General features: G+C 32.3%; 1 protein-coding gene across 8 annotated transcripts in view; it reads right to left on the reverse strand.

Annotated features, from left to right (window-relative positions):
• The window catches only part of ADGRL2 (adhesion G protein-coupled receptor L2), a 266791-nt gene that overhangs the window by 13323 nt on the left and 229955 nt on the right, over positions 1-23513 (reverse strand). For all 8 annotated transcript variants that reach the window (XM_082354785.1, XM_082354786.1, XM_082354792.1 and 5 more), the window contains 7 exons: positions 21201-21384; positions 12583-12708; positions 12108-12313; positions 10846-11019; positions 9686-9895; positions 8540-8760; positions 7198-7264 (listed from right to left, as the gene is read on the reverse strand). In XM_082354785.1, the coding sequence (XP_082210911.1) occupies positions 7198-7264; positions 8540-8760; positions 9686-9895; positions 10846-11019; positions 12108-12313; positions 12583-12708; positions 21201-21384 (1188 nt within the window). The remainder of the gene's footprint in view (positions 1-7197; positions 7265-8539; positions 8761-9685; positions 9896-10845; positions 11020-12107; positions 12314-12582; positions 12709-21200; positions 21385-23513) is intronic.

Raw genomic sequence — 23513 nt, forward strand, 5'->3', positions numbered from 1 at the left:
CCTGATGTCTCTATACTGTATGGAAGTAGGTAAATTCCAAAGGCTGTTTTGAGTCCCTCTAAACACTCAGTTGTACAAAGAATGTAGGTGCAACAAATGCCAACTGGGGAAGATAGAACCTGACATGGAAGGACAGTCTGGCAGGTCAACTCGAGAGAACTCAGAAGAAAAGAGTTGCTTTGACTGAGGAAAGTTAAAGGTTTGTAATTTGCATTTGCATCTACGGAAGCCTGGCAGAATGCTGGATGGAATGAAGGCAGTTCCATATTTATGCTCTAAAAATAAAACTATGCTAAATTGCTCCTGGATTTTTTGACATTTTATTTACTTCAGATTATTACTTTAAAAAAGACAAAATGAAGTTATTTTGTGAGGATTAAGTGATTTAGTGAAGGCACAAAGGGTATATTCAGAAAAGGACCCGTTTATATGTAGAGACGAAAGCAATTCCTTGGTAGTAAACAATCGACATAACTTTGTTACAGTAACGTGATTATTTTTACTGAGTCACAATACCATCTGATAAAATGATAACATTATTTTACTCATTCATCACCACTTCTGATTTTATAACTAGGAAAAATGATGTAAGGCAATAAAGAAAATTTCCAAGTCCTTCCTAACGAGTTTAAGGAACAGAGCAAAGGTTTTAAGCTGTCTATCAGTCATTTTGTCTACTGTGCCTTGTTATTTCTCTTAGATGTAGAATTTCCTCTTAAGGACTAAAATAGGCATAATTTGCAAGTGCTGGCAGACAGCATTCCATTAATTACTTGAGGACAAAAGAAGCTCTTTGCTTAAAAAAGTACTTAAAAATTAATTTCTTAAAATACTTGTCTAGAGAAAAAGTAAATAAATTGGTAAAAAAAAATGTCTAGCTTTATATTCTGAAGATTATAAAGTCCAGTTGGTCATACATAAATAAAGGCTTACATTTTCAGGAATATTACAATATGATTCATTTCATTCAACAAATATTTATTGACCTTACTGCTCCACACAAGAATGTGCTTATTGTATAGGGATAAGACACAAATTTTTGCCTTTGAGAAATTAGGGAGATCTTTGTGATAGTAAAATGAATACTTAATTTGATTTTAAAGAAGCATGGTACAGTTTATCTCTAATTTTTTTAAAGGCAAAATCAGTAGTGCTTTTACTTTTTATTTTATATAACAGTAAGACTTAACTAGGACAATAGGAATGGTTAAAAACAAGTACTCCAAATAATCCTAAAAACAAACCAACCAACCAAAATCCATATAAGGAAACAAAGTAGTTACAACTCTTAGGTAAGAATGGCTGCCTTAACAGATACATAATCAAAATCTTTTAAACCTCCTGACCCTTCTTTTTGAATGTCCTGATAAAACTGTTCATTTCTTTTATTACAAACTTCCAGACCTAGGGTTGCCCTCTACCCCAACACCTTTTGTTAAATAATTTTCTGAAGCACAAAAGGGCCACAATTTGGAGCTCATTATTTTCTAAGCATATTACTTATCCCCTCAGGAATAAAATAATAGTAGTGGTAGTAGTACATTCAAGGAAAGAAAAAAAGTTATTACCCACCACAATGTCTAAACCACAAGGAAAGTAAAGAATGTGAATGTGAAAAAAATGTGGATGTCTCAAGTATTATGCTATAAAAAGAAAATGAGTACAAAATGTGAACTCGTGGGGGTTACATCCATCCAAACATATTTTTCAATGAAGAAAAACCAGGCCAAAAAAAAAAAAATCAGTTATTTAAGAACTAGCTCATTTTCCAATAAAATTGAAATGAAAATGAAGTGTACCTATGTAAAAATAGAATTAAAGCTTAAATATGATACAAAGACATTTGTTTCTTGTTAAGACAGAACTAACCAACTTGAAAATGCCACAGAAAACATATTTCATTTAATCCTTAAAAAACAGACTGTTAGATGCATCTCTCCTCACACTACTGAAGTTTTTAATGTTATACATGTGCTCAGTGTTTCTTCCTAGCTACAAAGATAATACAGTCAAAAGACATAAAGTTCAGAAAATTACAGGGAAAAAAAATACCCCGCCCACAACGTATAATCCTATCTCCAGAGGTAGTAGGTAGCACTTGGATAACCATTTTACAAATCTGTGATGTTAATTATCTTGCCAAAGACTACTTAGGTACTATAATGTCAATGCTGAGATTCAATATACTGTCTTCTGGCTCCATGGCCCAGTCTTGTCAACAAAATTAACCAGTTTATTCTGGTTGAGAAAATTAGGAGTCTTCTAACAAACCAAAGATATACTAGTTTTGTATTTTTTAAAAAAAGGTTCCACTTCTATAAAGAGTAATCTAATTTACCACTCAATCAGAGATGACCAATGAGTTGAAGATATAATATTAAATTAATTAATACATAGAGCACACTATCAAAGAAATCCTAAATGACATACGAAGGTGTGCTCTTCAGATGATTTCCACTTGATGGGCTTGCCATAATAACCAATTCTCCATTTCCTTTGCAAAACGCTACCATCCCATAATCAGCAAATAGCTAAAACATCCACACACTTCTATTCCCACTAGCCAAATTGTACTTTGAACAGTTATTTGTGTTTTCTTAATCCTGTCTGTGCTAGTTATATTCATACACAGCTAAACATCACACAAACCCATAAAACCCGAGTGGGGAAAGAAAGCTATTGTTTCTAGCATATTTAAAATCAAATGTTTCAAGAAGATGTTTGAAAAGTGAGTCTCTTTAAAAACAACTTAAAATCCTAGAAAAATAATCATAAAACCACAGAAGGACTCTTGCAGTCAGATTGTTTCACAGGTGTCTGAATTCTCCAATTTACAGAAACTGAAAATAAAAATTTACCCAACACACTAATGGTTAAGTTGCCAAGAAATTTAGTTAAACCCAACACTAATTTAGTCTTTGAAATACGACGACGATATATAATTACTGAGGCAATGGTATCTTTAATAGGAGAAAATAACATCATTGTAAGACAAAGTAATTATGAAAAAAGGCATGCAAGACTTATTGTGAATCACAGCGTAAGAGCAAAAACTGCTAAGCGTGAGATATTTTTCTTTTCCTCAACTCCACATTAAAAAAATTTACCGAAAAAATGTCTATTATTTAGGTATTGAACATTTTAATACATTGCCACCAAAATATATGTGAGTGAAATATTTTCTGGAATTAAATAGAACACTTACTGAAGTGTTAACAAATTCTTTAAACTGTGGTTTTAAAGTTCTCTGATTTTCTCCAGTGTCTAAAAATGTAAATGCTAATTTTTAGTTTCATGGATAAATACCGTTCCTATGATCTTTTTCAGGAGGCAATACACTCTTAATAAGAGTTATAATTTTGTATAATAAAACATTTCAATAGATTTTCTTCTTTTCTCTTCTACTCTTATTCTCTTAAAATGTAACTATGGGAATCAGAACAAGAAATAGAGGGGGCAAAAAAAAAATCTTTGATAAAATCTATTGTCCAAAATAGTCACCTGAAGACTGAAAACCTTAGTTTCAAATGATGTACTGAGATCTTTCTTCTTATCGTTTTCCCTATGACATAAATGGCTCTTTCTAGCCATATACTTCTGTGCTTCTTTTTTTGTTCTGGTTAAAGTAAGCAATTTCTTTCTCCTCACTTTTATTTCTTCCCAATTTATTTTTCTGCATTTGGTATGCATTTAAAAAATAAAGAAATCACAACCGTCAATGCAGAATTCTCCCTATTTCTCACTGGAAGGCAGGCAAAAAGGGTGAGAAGAATTGTCTCCACCACCCAACTGCTGTTATTTTCCCTTCAATTCCAATGCAGCCATTTTTTGCCCTCTTGTTTTTTGTTTTTTCTTTCCAACATAAATGTTACTAAATTTAAACAGAGTATTTTGGGATAGGTTGAAAGGTGCTATGCATCAATGAGAAAGGAAAAAGATGGAGTTACAGCTATGTACCTAAAGATTGTCTACAGCTGGTATATATGTCATTAATCATTCATGTAGAAACCTCTAGTAAGTACAAGTTAATAGGATTGTGTTACATGTTGTATGTCAACTCACCAGCCTAAATGCCTATACTGAAGATTAAGTTTGAAGAGGCAACTCATCCAGGAATTAATCAGATTTTAACTCTTGTGTGTGTGTGTGTGTGTGTGTGTGTGTGTGTGTGTGTGCACAGGTAAATAGGTAGATGGGTACCTCTTAATAGAATTCTATGTGAAAGAGTGAGACCAAATTAAAAAGAAAAGAATTTTCCTATTCGGCTAAAAAGAGTTAAATCACTAAATGGGGCATTCTTTCTCTTTCAATAACAAATAATACTCTTCTATCTATCCCCAAAAATAATTTCATAAATTACTGTTTAAATAATCTGCCAGTGTACGTTGCTGATAAAATTCATCACTACTTGATGACATGGCTTAGCTAATCCTCACCCATATTGATGAACATGAAAATACAAAGAGTTTAAAGAAAGAAAAAGGTACCATAGATTATAGGAGTGCGCAGTTTGTTTTATAGTAATCGACCTGCTCAATTGAATCATATCCATTTGAGCTTAGCAGCTTAAAATTCATTCCAAAGCTTGCCGTCCTGACATGGATATGATAAGACAGAAGAACAGAAACACCACTCTGAAGTAACCTAACTGAACTGCACATGTTCTGACCCTTTTTGTCCTCCCTAGAGCTTTTGCTACCTGGCAAATGCAACTCTAAAACTGCACTTGTATCTCCAGATCTTTGCTGTTAGCCAAGCAGAAACCTATTTCTCCCTGGGACTAGCGGCCAGAGAGGTGTTCTCTGAGGAAGACTTCTAAGTGAGTGTGTGAGCTGAACTCTTACTGAACTGAATTAATTATTAACGATGCAGATGGAGCTGTCCAAATGATAAGAACAGCTCCTGACGTGTCATGATCCAAGCTTTCATTAAACCATTTCAGGCATACTAATGGTTTCCCACTGCTCATTACTTACAAGCACTTTTCTCATAGATATAATAACTCTAGTGCCTGTAGGCAAGACAGTCTATAGAAATACAGAAGTAAGAAGTTTTATCTTCCATAACATGTTTTTTTCCTTCATTGAAAATTATTTAAAATGTACACTTATTTAATACTACTAAGTTATATGATTTCAATTCAGAAAAGCTGGAAATGCAAAACTATGCTTTCTAGGAATATCAATAGGTACTTTTTGTTACTCCTTAAAAGGACAGTATACAATATAATTTATATTGTATAAATTTTTAAACTGTGTCTGAACTGACTTTTAAATGACCTGTATCACCATAAGGATATATACAGGTAAATATATTAATACTCAACAAACATGTGCTGTACAATCATATATCTCACTTTAGGTTACATTTGAGATAATGTTTTACACTTCAATATCGCTCTGTCTTTCTGTGTCGGGACGATTAGAGGGCAAAGCAATTGCAGGAGAAGAATTACTCCCAGGATCTGTACTGTGATTGCTACCTGCTGTTTTGTTTTGTTTTGTTTTGTTTTTAAGTTGGGAACACCAAAGCCCTTCACATCTCAACGTAAATGACTTGGTAAAGGATAATAATGACAAGACTAAAAAATAATGGTAGGCTCTCGCTATAAAAGGGCAATATAATAAAACATCCTTTACCTCTTTTCTTACTGGAAGCTGAGTATATATGAACATTAACTCCTTTCGCCCAGTGAAATGTTTTTTAATACTCTAAAGTCAGTATTTATCTTCAGAGATAGAAAATAAACAAAACTGCAGTAGGACAGAAGTATAGATCAAATATCCCTAAAATGATTTTTACAATTTTCAAAGTATCAGTATGTTCGGCCAAAGGGTCAGGGAAAAAAAAAAAAGCTCGAGTCTTTAAGGATCATACCCCTTTCATGTCAGCTGTTTGTCATTTAATTCAAGATAGGCTTAGGCTGTGTCAGCATAAGTAAACCAAGAACAAAAACTGGGACAATCATCTGGATTGAATAATTCTGATGAGAAATCAGCTAGGAACACTTGAGAGTGTTTTACTGGTTCGATTCATACAGGCATTCATCTCAAATTTTCATTTTGCTTTCATAAGTAATTGTATAAAAGAATTCATTTTAGTGACAAAAGTATATATACTTGAAGTAGTTTTAAGTTTCCTTGAACTACTAAAATTTTTTAATTTTATTGAAATACTAGTAACTATAATTGTAATACTATTAACCGTAGAAATATCTTAATAAGCTTACTTGTGTCACCTTTTTAAAAGAAAAAACAACCTTAATAGGAATAAACAGTTATAGGCAATATATAAACTTGATTGTTTCATTTTCAATCTTCTAATGGTCAGTAACACTTATTTGTAATAGCATGATGCTAAAACTGAGTGAAAAGTTTTAAATCCAAATATTTTAGCTTTTTAAAAAAATTTCAACTATATTTCAAATATTTGACTAGTGATAATTTAAGTTAAAAAATACCTTAATGTCATTATACTTAAGTTGTATCAGGTTTATTTTAAAATAAAATTTCTTAGAAACCAATATTTTTATTTGGTATTTTAAGTCTTAGAAAAGTAATTTTATTTCTAAAGAGTTTAAAATTTATTTAATATTTATTTATTACGCTAAGCTTAAAAAAACCTTTTTTGTGCCCTAAAAAGAATTTAGGGTGTGGACATTTATTTAAAAGTACTAACTTACTATATGGAAATGAAGATAAATATTAAGCTAATGTTCTTTCACTTCCATAAAACATTCAATTCATAAATGCTACACAGGCTTGGTGCAGAGCTAATACTATAGATTTTAAAGATATAACTTCCTGAACTAAACCTCTTAACAAAAAATTCCACTACTCAAAACCAAAATATACTATACATATCAGTTATTCCTTTCTAATTATCAAACTATTTTAAAATCATGCAATCTTAACATAAAGATTAAGACCTGAAATTTTTGCAAATTAAATTACAAATGAGGGAAAAGTATTTCTTAAAGGAAAGAGTGTTTTTAAAAATAGTACTAATTAGCAAGTGTATAAACTCTCAATAATGATATCAAATGTAAAATATACTACATAATTTTATTCTGTAAGCTAGACATGCTTATAAATCTTTGAATGCACAGATAAATTAACAGTAAAACAAATTATCCCCATTTCAATTGTACTGCTAAAGCAGCAAGCTAAAAATGAAGGAAAAATAGAGTCTGCTTACCAGAATAATGAAGGTAACAGGTCCAATGAAACTCCATATGAAATAGTTATCAACATGAAGCCAGCAACTATTATGAAAAGAAAAGAATATTAAGTAGCTTCAATGGATGCTCAACATCACAAGTAAAGCAAAATTTTAAAAATCTAACAAGCAAAAGTATCTTTACACTTACCTTTGAAAATTAATTTATCATGGGCAAGAACAATTTGAATAATTGTACTGTTCTTCATTTTAGGTTTTAAATTTGATAAAGACATACATAATTATGCTTATATGGGGAAAGCAATAACCCCCCCTCCCACCCCAATCCTGATGGTTAAGACCTCTGACTTTACTAAGAAAAAAGTGAAACTTGGTATTCCAAATTGTCTCATTTTTTTTAAAGTTCTTATCTTCAAAATTTGCCTTTGGATCTATATCTGAGCTAAAATGTTTAACCCTATGGAACATAAGAGATAAAAAAATAAGTGTTCAGATGTAATGTTTGTTGCAAAACAGTATAGCACAAATATAACACCTCAATTGGGAATGGATAAATACTAGAAAAAAAAAATCAAAGCATAGAATTCATACTGTATTAGAGTAAATGATGCATAAACTTATTGAGACAGATTTTACTTAGTGGTTCATTTTTCATATAACATCAAATCCCCAATGAATTTCTTTTGTCTTTCATCATCTGTGTAGTCAAAAAGCTTTCTTTAGTCCAAAGAATCTTTATATAACTAATTTTATCAAAGGAAAAAATAAACAGAATTGGAAAGCAAATTCATGCCTCTAGCAAATAAAATCCTTAGAAACATGGTCTACCTTCTGTCACTTTCCATAAATATATTTTTTAATAAATGAATGACAGTGACTTATTTTAATCCTTTCAAACTGCCTGATAAAATATTATCAAAGTAAAACATATGGGCTGGAATGTGGTACTGTCACAACTCAGAACGAGAGTTACCTAGAGGGTCCGCTGCACAAAGAGAGCTAATGAAACATTAGCTTAAAAACTGAATAGTTAAATCTGTCAGATGCTGTAAGTTCAGAAGAATTTTTACCTAATATCTTTCTAAGGCCAAAAAGTTATTTACTTTTTCAATTTGTTAGAGGTCAATCTTTTGTGTTAAAAAGAAAGTCCATAATTTACAATCTGCGTTGCCAGAGTACAAATCCTCTCAACCTAGAAAATTACAAAAGACTTGATTGTAACTTGTGCATGGCATGCCCATTTTCTTACCAATAAGGCTTTCAGATGCTATTTTAGTCTGTCAGGGACCCTCACTGACAGCTAACAGGCTTTAAAAAGTTATTCACTTGAAAAACACTCAGGTCACTTGCAATTACTTACGCTTTTTCTGTTCCATAGCTCTTATAGTCAATAGCAGCTGAAACGCCAACCACTGTGGCAGGAAACAAGTAACCGGCAACATAGTAATATTTCTTCCTTGAATATTCACTTTCAAAAACTTCAACTAACATCAGATAGAGCTGCACACCTTCTAGGCACATCCAAGCAAAAGCAGCCAGAAAGAAAAAGTGTAGAAGTCCTGCAAATATTGGGCATGCAATCTATAAAGGAAAGAAGCAAAAAACACAAGAGAACACGGGAATATAAACAGCTCACTCTAAAACTAAACAATATTCACCAATAGTACTCACTACTGTCTTTAAGATACACCAGTATTTAGAGAAACTTACTGCTTCTTAAAAATTTTTTTTTTCCATAAATGAAAATACTGCCAAATTTGGCTTAATGCTTATGGAGTGTAATGCTAGGTGTGCTAGAAATATCATCATTGTAAGACATTATTATTTACAGCAAAAGTAAGTGCAAATAAGAAAACATATTAATTTCTCTTCCAGAACTATTCATTTTTAAATCTGAATATTCTACTTGTAGATAAGTTGCTTTCCAAGTCTTTAGAACAGTTGTTTCCCAATATATTATTTCTATTTTTTTCTGTTACAGAATTTTAAAAAATTTGCTTTAATGATAAATATCCCAGCTCTAATTACTTAACATCATTTTCTTGTTATATGTGGAACAGTCTCAAATTCATCCCAGTGCAGATGAATACAGAGTAAAGCATTAACTAATTATTAAGTTCTCTTTGTGACACTGAGACCTCATGATGGTGAATAAATTGCTCAGAATATGAGGAAATGATCACTGGTTAGAATGACTATGTAAACAAAATGAAAAATTTAAAAATCGGATCTTTTCATTTTAGTATACCCAGCATTCTTCTATTCAAATTACATGTTTTAATAACAACCCAGAAAAATGCAACTGTACCTTAATACAAGAAATGAATTAACTCATAATAATATTACTTAATGATTGGGTTGTGTTTTATTACAAATTATCTTTCAGTATTGCCATGTCAATTATTGTAAGTTACAAGGTCAAATATTAACAGCAGCATATGTGGATACACCTGTTATAATAATAATTCTCAGAGATCCAAGGTCAATAAACGGAAGGAGTACTTACCATGTATTTTGTCTTATCAATGCCTATTAGGAAAATAAATTCAGCAATGAAAAGGTTGATACAAAGGTTCTTGTGAATAGTATTACGGTCACTCTGTAGACCACGGAAAAAGCAGAAGGTGAAGATGCAGATAGCCAGACAAACAAGGGAAATGACAATTCCCACCCAGGTGATGACTGTAAGAAGTAATTCGTGAACTCCATCTTTGTACTGAAAATAAAAAAAATGAGGAACTTTAGTATTCCTGCATTACATTAACTAAAGGTAAGATAGGTTTCACATGTGATAGCTCAACGTTTAATACTAAACTCTGAATATTCATGTGTGTTCAAACGGGGCTCAATACTAAAAAAAATTTACGATCATATAACAGAGTTCAATATTATCTTATTGATTTTTATATTCAAAGAATGATCTATGAAAGATTTTACCTAGAAAACAATGACCAAAATATTACTTACATAAACATATAGAAAACATTTTACAATAGATTAAAGACTACTTAGTTATTTCAAAATAATTGGCATTTTAATGACTTGCCAGGCTAACAAGTAGTCAAATTTTAAGTTTTAATTTTCTCCTTGAGTTTTTATATTTTATATATATATATACTAAAAGTTAAGCACATAATAGATCTGAGAGCTTTCATGTTATAGTTCTTAAATATTTTTATCTCCTGGCTTATGTTCTCTTAATCACAAGAAGAAATGAATACTAAGAAATATTCCGGAAGCCATTCTGATCTTTCGAAATCTGCAGTCTTGTACAGTGTGCAAAGTCGTTAGGAAATTTAAAACAAAAGTTTGAAATGATATTCAAACATTCAAGATGGTGAGGGCGTGTTAAACTTTAGAGCCCTCTGTCTCTTTCGTATAACCTATTGCTGTTCATTTTTTAAATCCCTGACCGCCTCTTCCTGACACCTGCCCAAAGGGGAAAAACTTAGAACGAGTCTATAAAGCACATGATTTTGAGATGTAGCAATAAATATAGTGCCAAGACTTCCTAAAATATATGGACAATGTAGAAGCAATTAGAAATCCACATTACTTTGTTTGCTTTTTAGTTACGATAAACACCCAAAGAAGGGACTATTACACAAGCTGTTTTGAATCTCTGAGGTTTTTCCTCTGCTACTAATTAGAAGTGCAAATACTTACTGCAATTTCCCTGTGGGCCATGAGAATTGCAAAATTGGTTAGGTGGCTGCACGCACACGTTGTACGAGTTTTATTAGTGTCAACCAGCTTGCAGCCCTGGGTAGACCAATATCCCATCATAGTTCTCTCTGAGTAGTTCCAGAAGGAGCAGTTTGCATTGAAATAATTGTCAGGCTGGGAAATAAAATGACAAGATAAAATTAGGATTTTACACTCTAAGATGGCAATAGCAATTGTTTAATATGTGTAAAAGTAATTTAGATTAAACTTTTCATGTTTCGGACTATAAAGTTTTTCATCAGCAGAACTGCAGACTATGTATACAAGGCAGATATCTAACTTAAAAGGGGCTTTATAGTCCAAAACACTCTAAAGTGTACTCTAAATTACCAAAGACCCATTTTACACAATTACAACTTCCATCTTATGATTTTACATACTGATGGTACATCAGAATCATTTTTTTTTTTTTCTTTTCTGACAAGATTAAAGCCATGAATTTGTTCTGGGAAAATTCTGTAAGGACCCAGTGTTTTAAAATCTATTTTGTTTGGGGCCCATTTTTGCTCTAAATGACCCAATAGGGACAATTTGAATCCTGTAGTTAGTATGTCAAGCTCTTAAGAGTGAAGCAACTGCAGAAGACATAAGAAGAGAACAGCCACACAAATGTATTCACAAATGAATTCTGGAGATTCACGTGGCTATCTATGGGCACTTATTCTCTCTACTATAACAACAGCCAAATTCTGCAGACAATCTTCCAACACAGTGTTTTTAGCTACCAACTTGCATTCTAAGGCACAGCAGAGGAATTGCATCTCTTCAATTCTATATTTTTAAAAACACAGGGCTTGGTAACAATTGTGTTTATATGATCTGTAAAACAAACAAACAAACCAAAAAGACCTGCCATACTAAAAAGGCAGCGCTATCATGCTGCTAAGGTAACAGTTAATTTTCATTCTAAAACAAATTATAGTCATTTACATTTTCCTGTTGATTACTGAATTAGCTTTCGTTAAGAATACACTTAAATTCTAATAATCACTGAACCAGGCTCATTTAATTTTATGTTCACAGACTTAAATAAACTTGTGTCTCTGACCTAGTCCAACATTTGAAATTCAAATGGGAAGGTCTTTTCTTTCCTCTCTGCCTTTTCCCCATTCCCCCTCTCTCTATCTCTAGCATGTTAGTTTTGCTTTCCTTCCTCACTGGTTTTATAACCTTCCACTACTTCATTAGCATACATAACTTACATCAATGTGTGGTAGGGTAAAAAGCACAGGATCTGTCAAGTATACTCGGCTGGATTCTTTATTGATTGAAACTGAAATGACATGGGAATTCACTGCAATGGTGCTATTTCGACCGATAAAGTCAGCACCCAGTTTTATGGTTGCATTTTCTGTACTAAGGAACTGTCCCAGACTCCGGTAAATGATGAACACCAACTTTGCAAGACCTAGGAAGGTAAAAAGTCATATGTCTTTACAGAAAATATGCTTATGAATAAGATAAGATACAATAAAATAAGAATAAAATGAAACAAATCCTTATGGAATCTTTATTCAGATTAAGTTTACTGGGAAAGAGAAGGCATTACTTTAAATCTGCTTTTAAATGCTAAGCTGTATTTGTTATACTAGGAGTCAAACGCTCAGCATTTTAGAATTAATAGGTTTAACTGAACAAAAACCCTATCAATTTTTAAAAGACTTTGTTCCATCTTACCATTCCTGCTGTTCTGTTTGACGGTATTCGCAGAGAGTTGGATTGAACTGCCTGCCCCTTTGATGCCCAGAGGAAATTTGAAGTCTTGGACCTGTCCTTCTGTACTGAGCACTGCAACTTCCAGAACTGGATGAAGCAAAAGATAAAGGAGGGGGAAAATGGGGTATTCTCTAAATTCAACTACAAAGAGGCAAATGATAATTGCAAAGAAACCACTGTTTTCCTTTTTTTCTACGTAAAAAACTTTAGTGTTCAAGTACAACAAAATAATGAAAAAACAACTTATTCTAAGAGGTCTTAAACTTTACTACTCTAAAAATTTTGGTGTAAGCATTTTAACATTTTCTTCATAGTTTTATATCTTTTGTCAACTAATTCCAGTCTTTTAGCCTGTGAATATGAAGTGTCTGATTTATAGTACACGACTATCAAAGTTTCATTTAAATCATTAAGTTAAACAAAAATATTTCAAAATGATTTTTGACTCTATGTTAAGTAATTTTCAATGACCATCACTTGGTAATGGTAAAACAAAATACGAAGTATAAATGTGAATGCCTTTATTGCATGTAGACATCTAGTTCTATGTATATAACATATTTTAATACATAAGATTACATAGGTCAATTTTGCAGTAATAGGTTTTCTCTAGTTTCTAAAAGTAGGAAGCCCAGCACAGCATTATTTAAGAGAAAATGTCTGGCATTATGTTCAAACTTCCCATTAATTCTCACTAGTAATGATCAATTTTTACATATTCAAGTTGGGCAAAATAGGACCTGTGGGCCAAATTTGGCCTGCCACTTGTTTGGGTAAATTAAGTTTTACTGGGACACAGCCATGATTACCCATTAACATATTGTCTATGGCTGTTAAGTATTTGCAGCTTAGACCACATGGCCTGCAAAGCTTAAAATGTGTACTACTTGGACTTTTATAGAAAATGTTTGCCAACCACTGCAGTGTAATCCAAAGTTCAAAAATTCAAATGAAGTAGCAACACTGGAAAACATGTAAGAAAAACAAGACAATACATAAACATTAAGAACATGTATGTGATCAACAAAACCAATGTTGTTTAACTTTGTTTAAAAAATATAATAGTAACATCTTCAACATAAATGCTGTCTACTGTAACTCCAGTAAAGACTGCAATACTTTATATCAGCATATTATTTAAAAGAATGAAAAAGTATCAGTTTCCACTAAAGTAAACTATTTCATATTAGTAATTAGAATGTGCCATTTATTGATGAAATGAGAGGAACTGGATGAAAATTTTTCATTTCAGTATTTGAATTTTAAAAAGTAACACATAATTCAATAAATACAGTCCATACATTTTTCTCTGAATTTCACCCTCTCTGATGGCATATACCCTTGAATAGCTATTTATATACTTAGACAAACATGTGTATAAGTGTTGTATGTGCCATGTGCGCACGCACGCACACACAGAGTATGATGAATTCACCCACTCTCTTTTTAGCAAAATGGACTCATACCATTACAGAGTAACTCTTGGATGCTATTTTTAAAAAATCTTTCTCAACTTTGTTTTGCAAAATACATATAGATTCAGCTGTAAATATGAAATCATAACATTGGAAATTTTTATAAGCTATGAGACCACATGTCAAGCACCTGAAATATAAGTTTATAATGAGAGTTATATAACTCCTAGAATTTTATCAGCTGCAGAAGCTGGTAGAGATACTTTGCTTAGAAAGATTAAGCAGGTGGGTATGTGGATGATCACCTGTCCTCATAACAGATTCCATGTCCGTGGGTAGTGGGTGAAGGGAATGAGTGACAAAAATATAAATCTAATATATACCTCTCTCTTCTTCACACTAAAAGGGGTTCTCAATTATTAATTATTCTTAAAACAAGACAGAAGATAGGGTAAAAAAAGGAAATCCTTTAAGTTTTCAGTAAATGTTCCAAATATAGATATACATGTACAAAGACTTAATTTCATTCAACAAATATTTACTTATCAAACTTCAATTTCATTCAATAAATATTTACTTATTAAAGTTTAAAATCATGTCCATAGTAAAAAATTCATAATTTGAATTTTTAAAAACAGGATCATTAATAGAGATCTTAGTAGAGATGCAACAATCAACTTTATACTATAAATAAATAGACAGACAAAAGGGAAAATCTTCTAGAAACATAAAACTGACTTAAATAAATAGAAACCCCAATACTTTATGACCATTTAAGAAAATGAACTCATGGTTAAATACATACTGAATCTTTAACAAACTGCTCCAGTGAATGTAAGAGAATGTTTTTCAACTCATTTCACAAGACTAATATATACTCTCAATGCATAAAACAGTAAAAGGAGAGAAATTATAGGATACCCTCACTTATTTAAAGTATGTAAAAATAGTTAATAAATTATATATACACTTTAAATATAATATCCTGAACAAATTGAGTTTAACTCAAAAAGGCATATGGAAATTAATGCATTAGAAAATATATTAATGTCTTTAACCAAATTATGAAATTAAATAAGAAAAATATTAACAAAGAATTCAACAAATTTCAACACTCATTCAGTATAAAAAATCTTTATGAAACAATAAGAATAAAAGAAAAATTCCTTGCCTAGATAAAGGTTTTTTTATCAGGTAATGGTTATGTATCCAAACCTACAGAAAAAAATGATGCAAAACTCTACAAGCAATTTTTTCTAAGTCAGGATCATCCCTATCACAAGTTTTATTTAGCACTGTACTGAAGGACCTAGCTAAGGCAGTAATTCAAGAAAAATAAAAGGTACAAAGACTGGGAGGAAAAAGCAATGTGTTAATTATTTATAGAAAATATACTTAACTACGTAGTAATGGGAGGGAGACTCTATACTATCAGAAGGAAAAGAATTTAGCAAGGCTGCAATCAGCAAAATCAACTGTACACCAATCAGCAAACAATTGGAATATGTAATTTTTAAAAAATACTATTCACAATAAAAATTAGTGTATGTTTCCTAGGAATAAGCCTAATTGAAAAAGTACAAGACATTATTGGGAAAAATACAGAACTTTCTTAGAAAACCTAACAGATGGAGAATTCTATCATGGTTCAATCTGGGAGAACTCAACAGATAAATCTGTGACACTTCTTTCAAAATCTATCTACAAACTCAGTCTAATTCTAATAAAAATTCCAACAAGATTTTTTTGAGCATGTGGAACTTGACAAGACGATTTTAAAATGCACATGGAAGAGACATGCCAAAAAGCAGCCAAGAGGAATCCGATTCCTCAAGGAGCAGGGTTGAAAGAACTCACCAGATATTAATATTATTGAAACAAAAACAAAAGCAACAATGTAAAACAGACACTCCCAACATGTACAGAAACTTGATATATGACAGAGATATCTTTACAAACCACTGGGGACAGGAATGGCTTATGCACTGAAAGTGCTGAAACAACTGTTTATCTATATAGAAAAAAATGAAATTAGTTCCCTCATTAATACTATAAACAAAATAAATTTCAGGTTGGATTAAAAACATAAATGTAAAAAGGCAAAGCTTTATCACTTCTAAAGAAAGTATAAAATCTCTATCACTGCAAAGTAGAGAAAAATTTCTTGAGCAGGGGACCAAAAAACCCAAAAAAACACTATATTTTTTAAACAAGGTCCCAAAAGTATCAATCCTAAAAGAAAAGATTGATAATTTGAGTTCATTATTCCGTAAAACAAAAGATTAATAAACAAGGTAAAAAAAGAGAAGGCACAGACAGAATAAACATTTGCAAACTATATAATCTTCAAAGAATTAGTTTCCAGAATGCATTACCTACAGAGAAAGAGATAGACAGGAAAAAATTGTGGACAAGAAATTCACAGGAGAGAAAATTAAAATACCCAATAAATGCATTAAGTAATCAGAGAACTGCAAATAATGTGATCAATTCAAATCTATTAGAATGACAAAATTTATGTCAATAATAAAGTGTTGTCAAAGAGAGTGATGGGGAACAATGATATTACTGGTGAGAATGTAGATTGGTAAAACAACATTAGAAAGCAATTTGGCAGTATTTAGTAAAGTTAAACACGGGCATGCTCTATCACTCAAAAACTATTTCTAGGTTGTGTGTGTGTGTGTGTGTGTGCGCACACACATATATCTTGAAAGCCACAAATGTATGAGTAAGAGGCATACAAAAACTTTCACCACAGTTTTCATAATATCAGCAAAAAAGTGTAAGCCACTAAAATATCTATCACAGGCATAGTTAAATAATTGTGCATTCTTAGAGCAAATGAATGAACTAGAGATGCACATATCAAAGTGCATAAATATGAAAAATATAATGGTGAGGAAAAATTATACAATTACATTTATAGTGTGAAATCATTAACATTAAAGACATGAAAAATAATAGTTAAATGTACATACCTGTAGAGCAAAAATAAATAAATAAATAAAAGCTTACTAATGCTAACAAAGTAAGAATGATGGTTACCCCCTTCTTCATCTGATCAGGAAGGAGGGGACCCAGGGGATTTCCAGATTATATATACCTATTTCTTTTCCCCAAAACCTGAAGCAAATATGGTAAAATGCTAAGATGTGGCTCAGTGGGTGATTGCTACACAGATGTTTATGATTTTCTCTATACTTTTGTATAGTTGACATAATATATATATGCTTTGTTCAACGGATTTCCTGAAAGTGAACACACTTGATTCATAGGAGAGCCACCCAGAGCCTCACTCACAGCCAGTGCTGAAGGTAGGATTTTAATATGTTTCTCTGTCCTTCTGTTTGTCAAAATCATCACTGAGCAGTGGCTGCAGTGAGATGAAAGGGGAAGAAAAGTAATACAGTGTAAAATGGAAGAACTAGGACCTCTGCCAGCAGACCGGCAGTGTACTAGGTTCCATCAGCCTGAGTCCTGGGTAAAAGCAACATGGAGCCAACTGAAGATGGTAGGGAGCAAAGTAAAGCTAAGCCTCAGGTGACATGGAGTAAAGCAGTCATAAACTTTGTTGTTGAGAGCTACTGTGACTTTAGGGTTTTTGTTACTGCAATATAACTAAGCTTAAATTGAAGTATACAATCAAGCTGGCTGCTAAGCCCATTGGGAAAATAAATGATAGGGAATTTTATTATGCTGGATTAGGCTGATAATAACTAAACCACATAATCAATCTTAAGATCACAAAGAAAGACAATCAAACATTATGTGCTTCTTTTCATAAGCTGCCAACAGAAAGTATTAGGGGGGTGGGATTTAAACCTGAGGTTATTAGACCAGCCAAAGAACCTCGAAGGGTAGAAGGAAAACTCTTCCTTTCCAGAAAGAGCAATGCATTAGTCAAATGTACAACATGAACTTGTTTGTATCCTGCTTAAACAAATTAGATATTAACAAATTTACAAAAATCAAATAATTGAAATCCCCTTTTTATCTTTCCTGTTTTTGATAATTTTTTAAAGTATGACAATGGCTTGGTTTTTTTTAAAGTCTAAGATAGATATTAAAGTATTTATAGTAATAATATAATATTAGGGTTTGCTTTAATTATACAATGGTGAGAGGAATAAGTGAAACAGGATTGGCTAGATGTTGTTGAAGCTGGGTAGTGAGGATTTTTTAATCAAAGTTAAAAACTTTTGCTTCTCTCAAGATATCATTAAGAAATTAGAATGAAAAGTCACATGCTGAGGGACTATATATTCAGAATACATATATGAGACAAAAGATTTGTATCAGGAATATATAAATAATCTTTATAATCCAATAATAAAACAAAGAACTCAAAATGGGCAAAATCAGATACTTCACAAAAAGATATATGAAGGGCCAATAAGCACATGAAAAGTTGGAACAGTTTTCAGCAAAACATAACTTTGCAACCATACAAATGCAAAATAAAACCAAAATGAGATTACACTACAAACCACTAAAACGACTAAAATTTAAAAAGACATTTGAGAAGATAATTGTAAATGCTGGTGAGGATGTGAAGCAACTAGAACTCTAATTGCTGTTAGGAATATAAAATGGTACAACCACTTGGGAAAACAGCAGCTTTATTAATAACAGTCAAAAAGTGGGAAAGACCTAAATGTACAAATAGATAAACAAATAGTGTTGTGTCCTTATAATGGAAATTCAGCAATAAAAAGGACCGAATTACTGATGTTGGCACCAACATAGATGAATCTCAATAACATTATACTGTGTAAAAGAGGCCAGATCAAAAAGAGTATATAGTCTATGATTCCATTCAACTGAAGGTCTAGAAAAAGCAAAACTAAACTATAGTGACATAAAACAGATCAGTGGTTGCCTGGGGCTGGGGGTATAACAAGACTGACTGACAAAGATTATAAAGGACCCTCTTGAGGTGGCTGAAATACTGACCATGCTGTTGGTTAAACGGGTGTACATTTGTCAAATTTCATCAAAGAGTACCATTAAAACAGCTGCTCTTATTGTATATAAATTATACCTCAAAGTTGATTTTAAAAAGCTATAATCAGGTATAATTATACCATTTTACGAGGTCACGTATAAAGGTAAATCATATAATCAAGTGAAAATAAGGATTCAAGGAGAAACCACTAAGGAGGAGCATCAAATTGTCTTAATAATCAAAGATACTGTATCCACACCCTAAATTTAGATAAGAACATAAAGTGAAGACATAAAGGGATAATGGGCTATTTTAGTTCTCATGTCTAAAAAGAGAACAAGTCCTAGGAAAACATTGAATCTTGAATGTCATATTAAATTATGGATATTATTTTTCACAAAATTGTGAAATAAAAGACATGGAAATATATTGGAATATGTAAAATGACCTTCATATCGATAATTCTTGGGTAATAAATACATGCATACATTAAGTTCAGGGCATTATTTTTGAGAAGGCAGTAAAATGTGTACTACACACTATGAGAATCTCTACCCACAATGTTCTTTCTTTAATTAAAAAATTTTAAAAAAACAGTGTAAAGGATAAACATTTAGAACTCTGAAAAACACAAGTATCAGGGAAAAAATATTCCTGGCCACTCTCAAACTGAGATAAAAATATCTCAGACATATAATAATAGCGTGTTCTGCATACGTGAAGCCAATGGGAGCAGAGGATGTTGACCTGGCCTATCAAAATTTCTTCGCACTCTTGGTAGGAGCTTACATGGGAAATTTTATGTTTTTTGGTTGTTTTTAAAATAGCCTTCAGAAGATTTAGAAAACAAATTGAGGTCACAACACAACACTTCAAACGATACTTTTTATGACTTATCTTCTGAGACAATCAAGTCCACACTCCTTTACCTTACAGGTACGTCCCTGGAAACATTTGAGAAGAATTGTTTAATGCGTATGTTAGGAATTTTATTAGACTACTAAATAGATTAACCTCAAAATAACAAAAGCTTTAGACATAAAAGAGGAGCTTTATTCATTTTCTATTCCTACTAAGCTATGGTAGAATATCACTTTCCTTACGACTGGTCTCCCACATTAAAGCAGGCCAAATTATTTTGATTTCACTTAACTTAAAGTTATTAAGTTATTTGTCATTTCAAAACCTCATAAAGTAAATAAAAACATGATTTTAATATATCTTTTTTTCGAAAAACTCAGTTATTTAAAATAAACTTAAGGCTTTGAATTTAAATCCAGGTATCATAATCTGATTGATGTCTATTTCTCCTATACACCTTGCTTCTCTGTATTTTTAAATAAAAGTCTCATACGTAGGTAGGCACAATAAGGCAATAAGATATGGCATTCCAGATAGCAAAACTTCATTCAGTATCTGCTGCTCCAATGCACTCTTTCAATGGAAGAGTAGTAGTCTGTGTTCCCTTTGGGGTTTTTTTACATTTATGCTTTGGAAACTTTTTTACTTTACTAAGGGATACTAAAACTTCATCCGAGCTCAACCCCACTGAATAACAATTCTAAATCAGTCAAGCCTAAATTAATATAATTTCTGTACTTACAGTAGTACTTCTTTCAAATACCATCAAAAGTGAATTCCTACCTCTCGCTGCCAGCATTTAAATTCTAAATGATGCTTCAAAACTATCTGCAGCTATTTTACAATCTATAAAGCATGGATATTCTGCTCTATGGGTGATGTAGTTCACTGACCACATTTTCACCTGAAAGCAGTTCTGTTTAATATAAACGTTTGGCTCAAATATCTGCGTGCCTAAAATATTTGGGAGAACGCATTCCAGAAAGTAATCTAACCTCATTAGGAACGTATTGTATAAAATGGAAAGGCATTCGCCACAGCTCCACAGCAAGCACTTTCATTACGTAAGCAGTCCATATTCTGGCAGTTAAGTACTCTACACACTGTTTTCCTTTAATGATTTTTCACTTGGAAAAAAACACATAAAACCAACTTTTAAAAGACATAGGATAGATTTTGGCTTTTGCATTAATTTTATGAGTGTGATCAATAATATCTCTTATTAAGGGACAAAAATAATTGGACAAAATAGAAGTTCGGCACTGGGAAATAACTCAAAAGACTCAATGGAAGCATTATTCTCTTAAACATCTATCTTCTAAATCAAAATTACACCTGACAATAGATTCACTCACCAATATTTTCTGTGGGCATTGAGACCCTGGTTGGTTCTACGAGATTGTCAGCCAGGACAAAAGCTCCTTCTTCCAATGTATCCAGTAGCATTGTTGCAGTATGCGCTTGTTCAGAAGAATTCATGTGTTTCCATGATTCCAAAGCTTCAGGTCTCAGAAGGTTGTCCACTGTGTCAACAATTGCCTGCATCCATTAGAAAACTATCATTAGTTTTGACTGCTTCTAGTACCAAGGTGATTTTCAATCACTGACTAGTGACGATTGTAATATTTATCTGTCATTATGATTTACTCTTACGGAAGAACACCTGGACAACATGTATCTGGCCAACTTGATGTCTGACCCTTTCAAAACAGAACCAGCTGAAGATCAGTAGACTACTCTTTGATTATAAAGACTAAGTATAAAGAGATGACTCGTTTCTGTTTATCTAATCATATTTCAATTGTTGAAAAGAAATAAAACCAGTGTCAGCTCTTAACCTGAGGTATTACCCCTACATGCATGGTCACTCCTACATATAAGCTCAAGACTTAAATGTTCTAAATAGAAAACACTGGTGTCTCTAGAGTAGCCTAATATCTACGCTTGAAAATTAAACCATATTGTTTTTTGGAACCTGAACTAAAATAATAACCAAAATTGTGCCTTTTAACATTGTCTACTTATTATCATTGGGAAAAAACCAAGGTGATTTCAAAGTGTATAAATTATCTGTGAGCATTTTCACTCTTCCAATTGCCTGGCCAGCTAAAAAACACTTGAGAGTATACCTTAATTCATAAACAATCATCTGTTTTTAAGGAGATCAAGAGAACAGTCAAAATATTTAAAACCTATACTAATAATTTAATAAAAACACAAAGGCAAAGTAAAGTCTTAATAAATATCCAAGTTATAAATATTCATATGTGTAGGTTTAGTTTATTACCATGTAAAACAACATTAAATAAAAATGTAACCCAGTCAGTTAAGCAATTGAAGGCAGGCTTTTGTACTGATACTTACTGTAGCTGTACACTGACTATGGCTTGGATAGCTGAAATCACTGAGTTTATTTACTCTTTCCCATTTACCTAGCCATAATGTGTCATTAAGCCCAAATATCAATTGTTTTGATCTACTGATAATCACTGAGAAAAAAGAACACACACTCTACAAAGAACAACAACAACAATTGCTAGTTTGAGGTACTATATTGAAATGAGCAGGGGGAAAAGTTGTTTGAGGCTACTGTCAGAGTTAAGATTAATTAGCTTAGTCCATCTTAATATCCTCGTTCTGTCTGCCACGTGAGCCACCACGACCGTCCTGGCAGGTAGAAGATACTCGCAAGTGGCATTAAAGGCTTTTTTCTCTCTCTAATGGGAGATAGAATAGTCAGAATGCTCACACTGATACTGCTGCAGCCATTAACTAGAGTGGAACAGAAATTGGTCTGCTGAGGCCAGATTCATTAGTCACCAAGAAATACAGACTGGAGCCTCTAATCTAAGTTACAAATGAATCTTCTGTCACAAAGCAGTAACTCGCTTCATTTGCATAGTGTAAGTCAGCTTCTGATTTGTAACTTAAGGAGCTTTATTAGTTTTATCTGAACACAGAAGCTCACTTGAGACATACTGAAAATGACACTGGTCAGAAATCAAGGTCATGCTGAAATTTACTACCTATACACATAACTCACTGATGGCATGTTTATATTAATTTGTAATGCTCCTTAGTTATTACCAGTTGTATTTTTCTAGTGGAATCAAAATGATCATTAGCCTAATCATATTCCTGAAGTAGTCTCCCTGCCAAAGAAAAAAGGCTATTCTATTCTGAGATATATGTCCTGGGCAACATACTAATTATTACATTTCACACATTAACTAATACCTTAAAGGTGAGCTGAAAATGTCCGTACAACAAATTCTATACACTTCAGCATGTATTTCTTTGCCCCCCATTAAACAGGCTAATAAGGGACTTTCAAAATATTGCCACCTAAAAACAGACTTTCCCACTGCCTTTTCTTGTAAAGTTCTCAGATGCAACAATGTCTATTACTTGTTAGTGAAATACTATTCTTTTTTTCTAGATCTTGCCAACTAAAACTGGTGAAGTCATATCTTTTGAATAATCTCTAGTCTACAAAACTTACAAAGTTCTTTTGTTTTGTTTTCATACATATACAGATTAGTTCTTCAAGGTTTGATTGACTAGGAATATGGTCCCCAGATGAGTAGGGTTAGAAAGTAACCATCCCCAGCAAAAGGAACTTCTTTATTATTTGGATCTACCACACAGAACTGGCTTGGCATAATTCC

This window comes from Balaenoptera borealis (assembly GCF_965194805.1).
Source record: "Balaenoptera borealis genome assembly, chromosome: 1".
Classification (NCBI taxonomy): domain Eukaryota; kingdom Metazoa; phylum Chordata; class Mammalia; order Artiodactyla; family Balaenopteridae; genus Balaenoptera; species Balaenoptera borealis.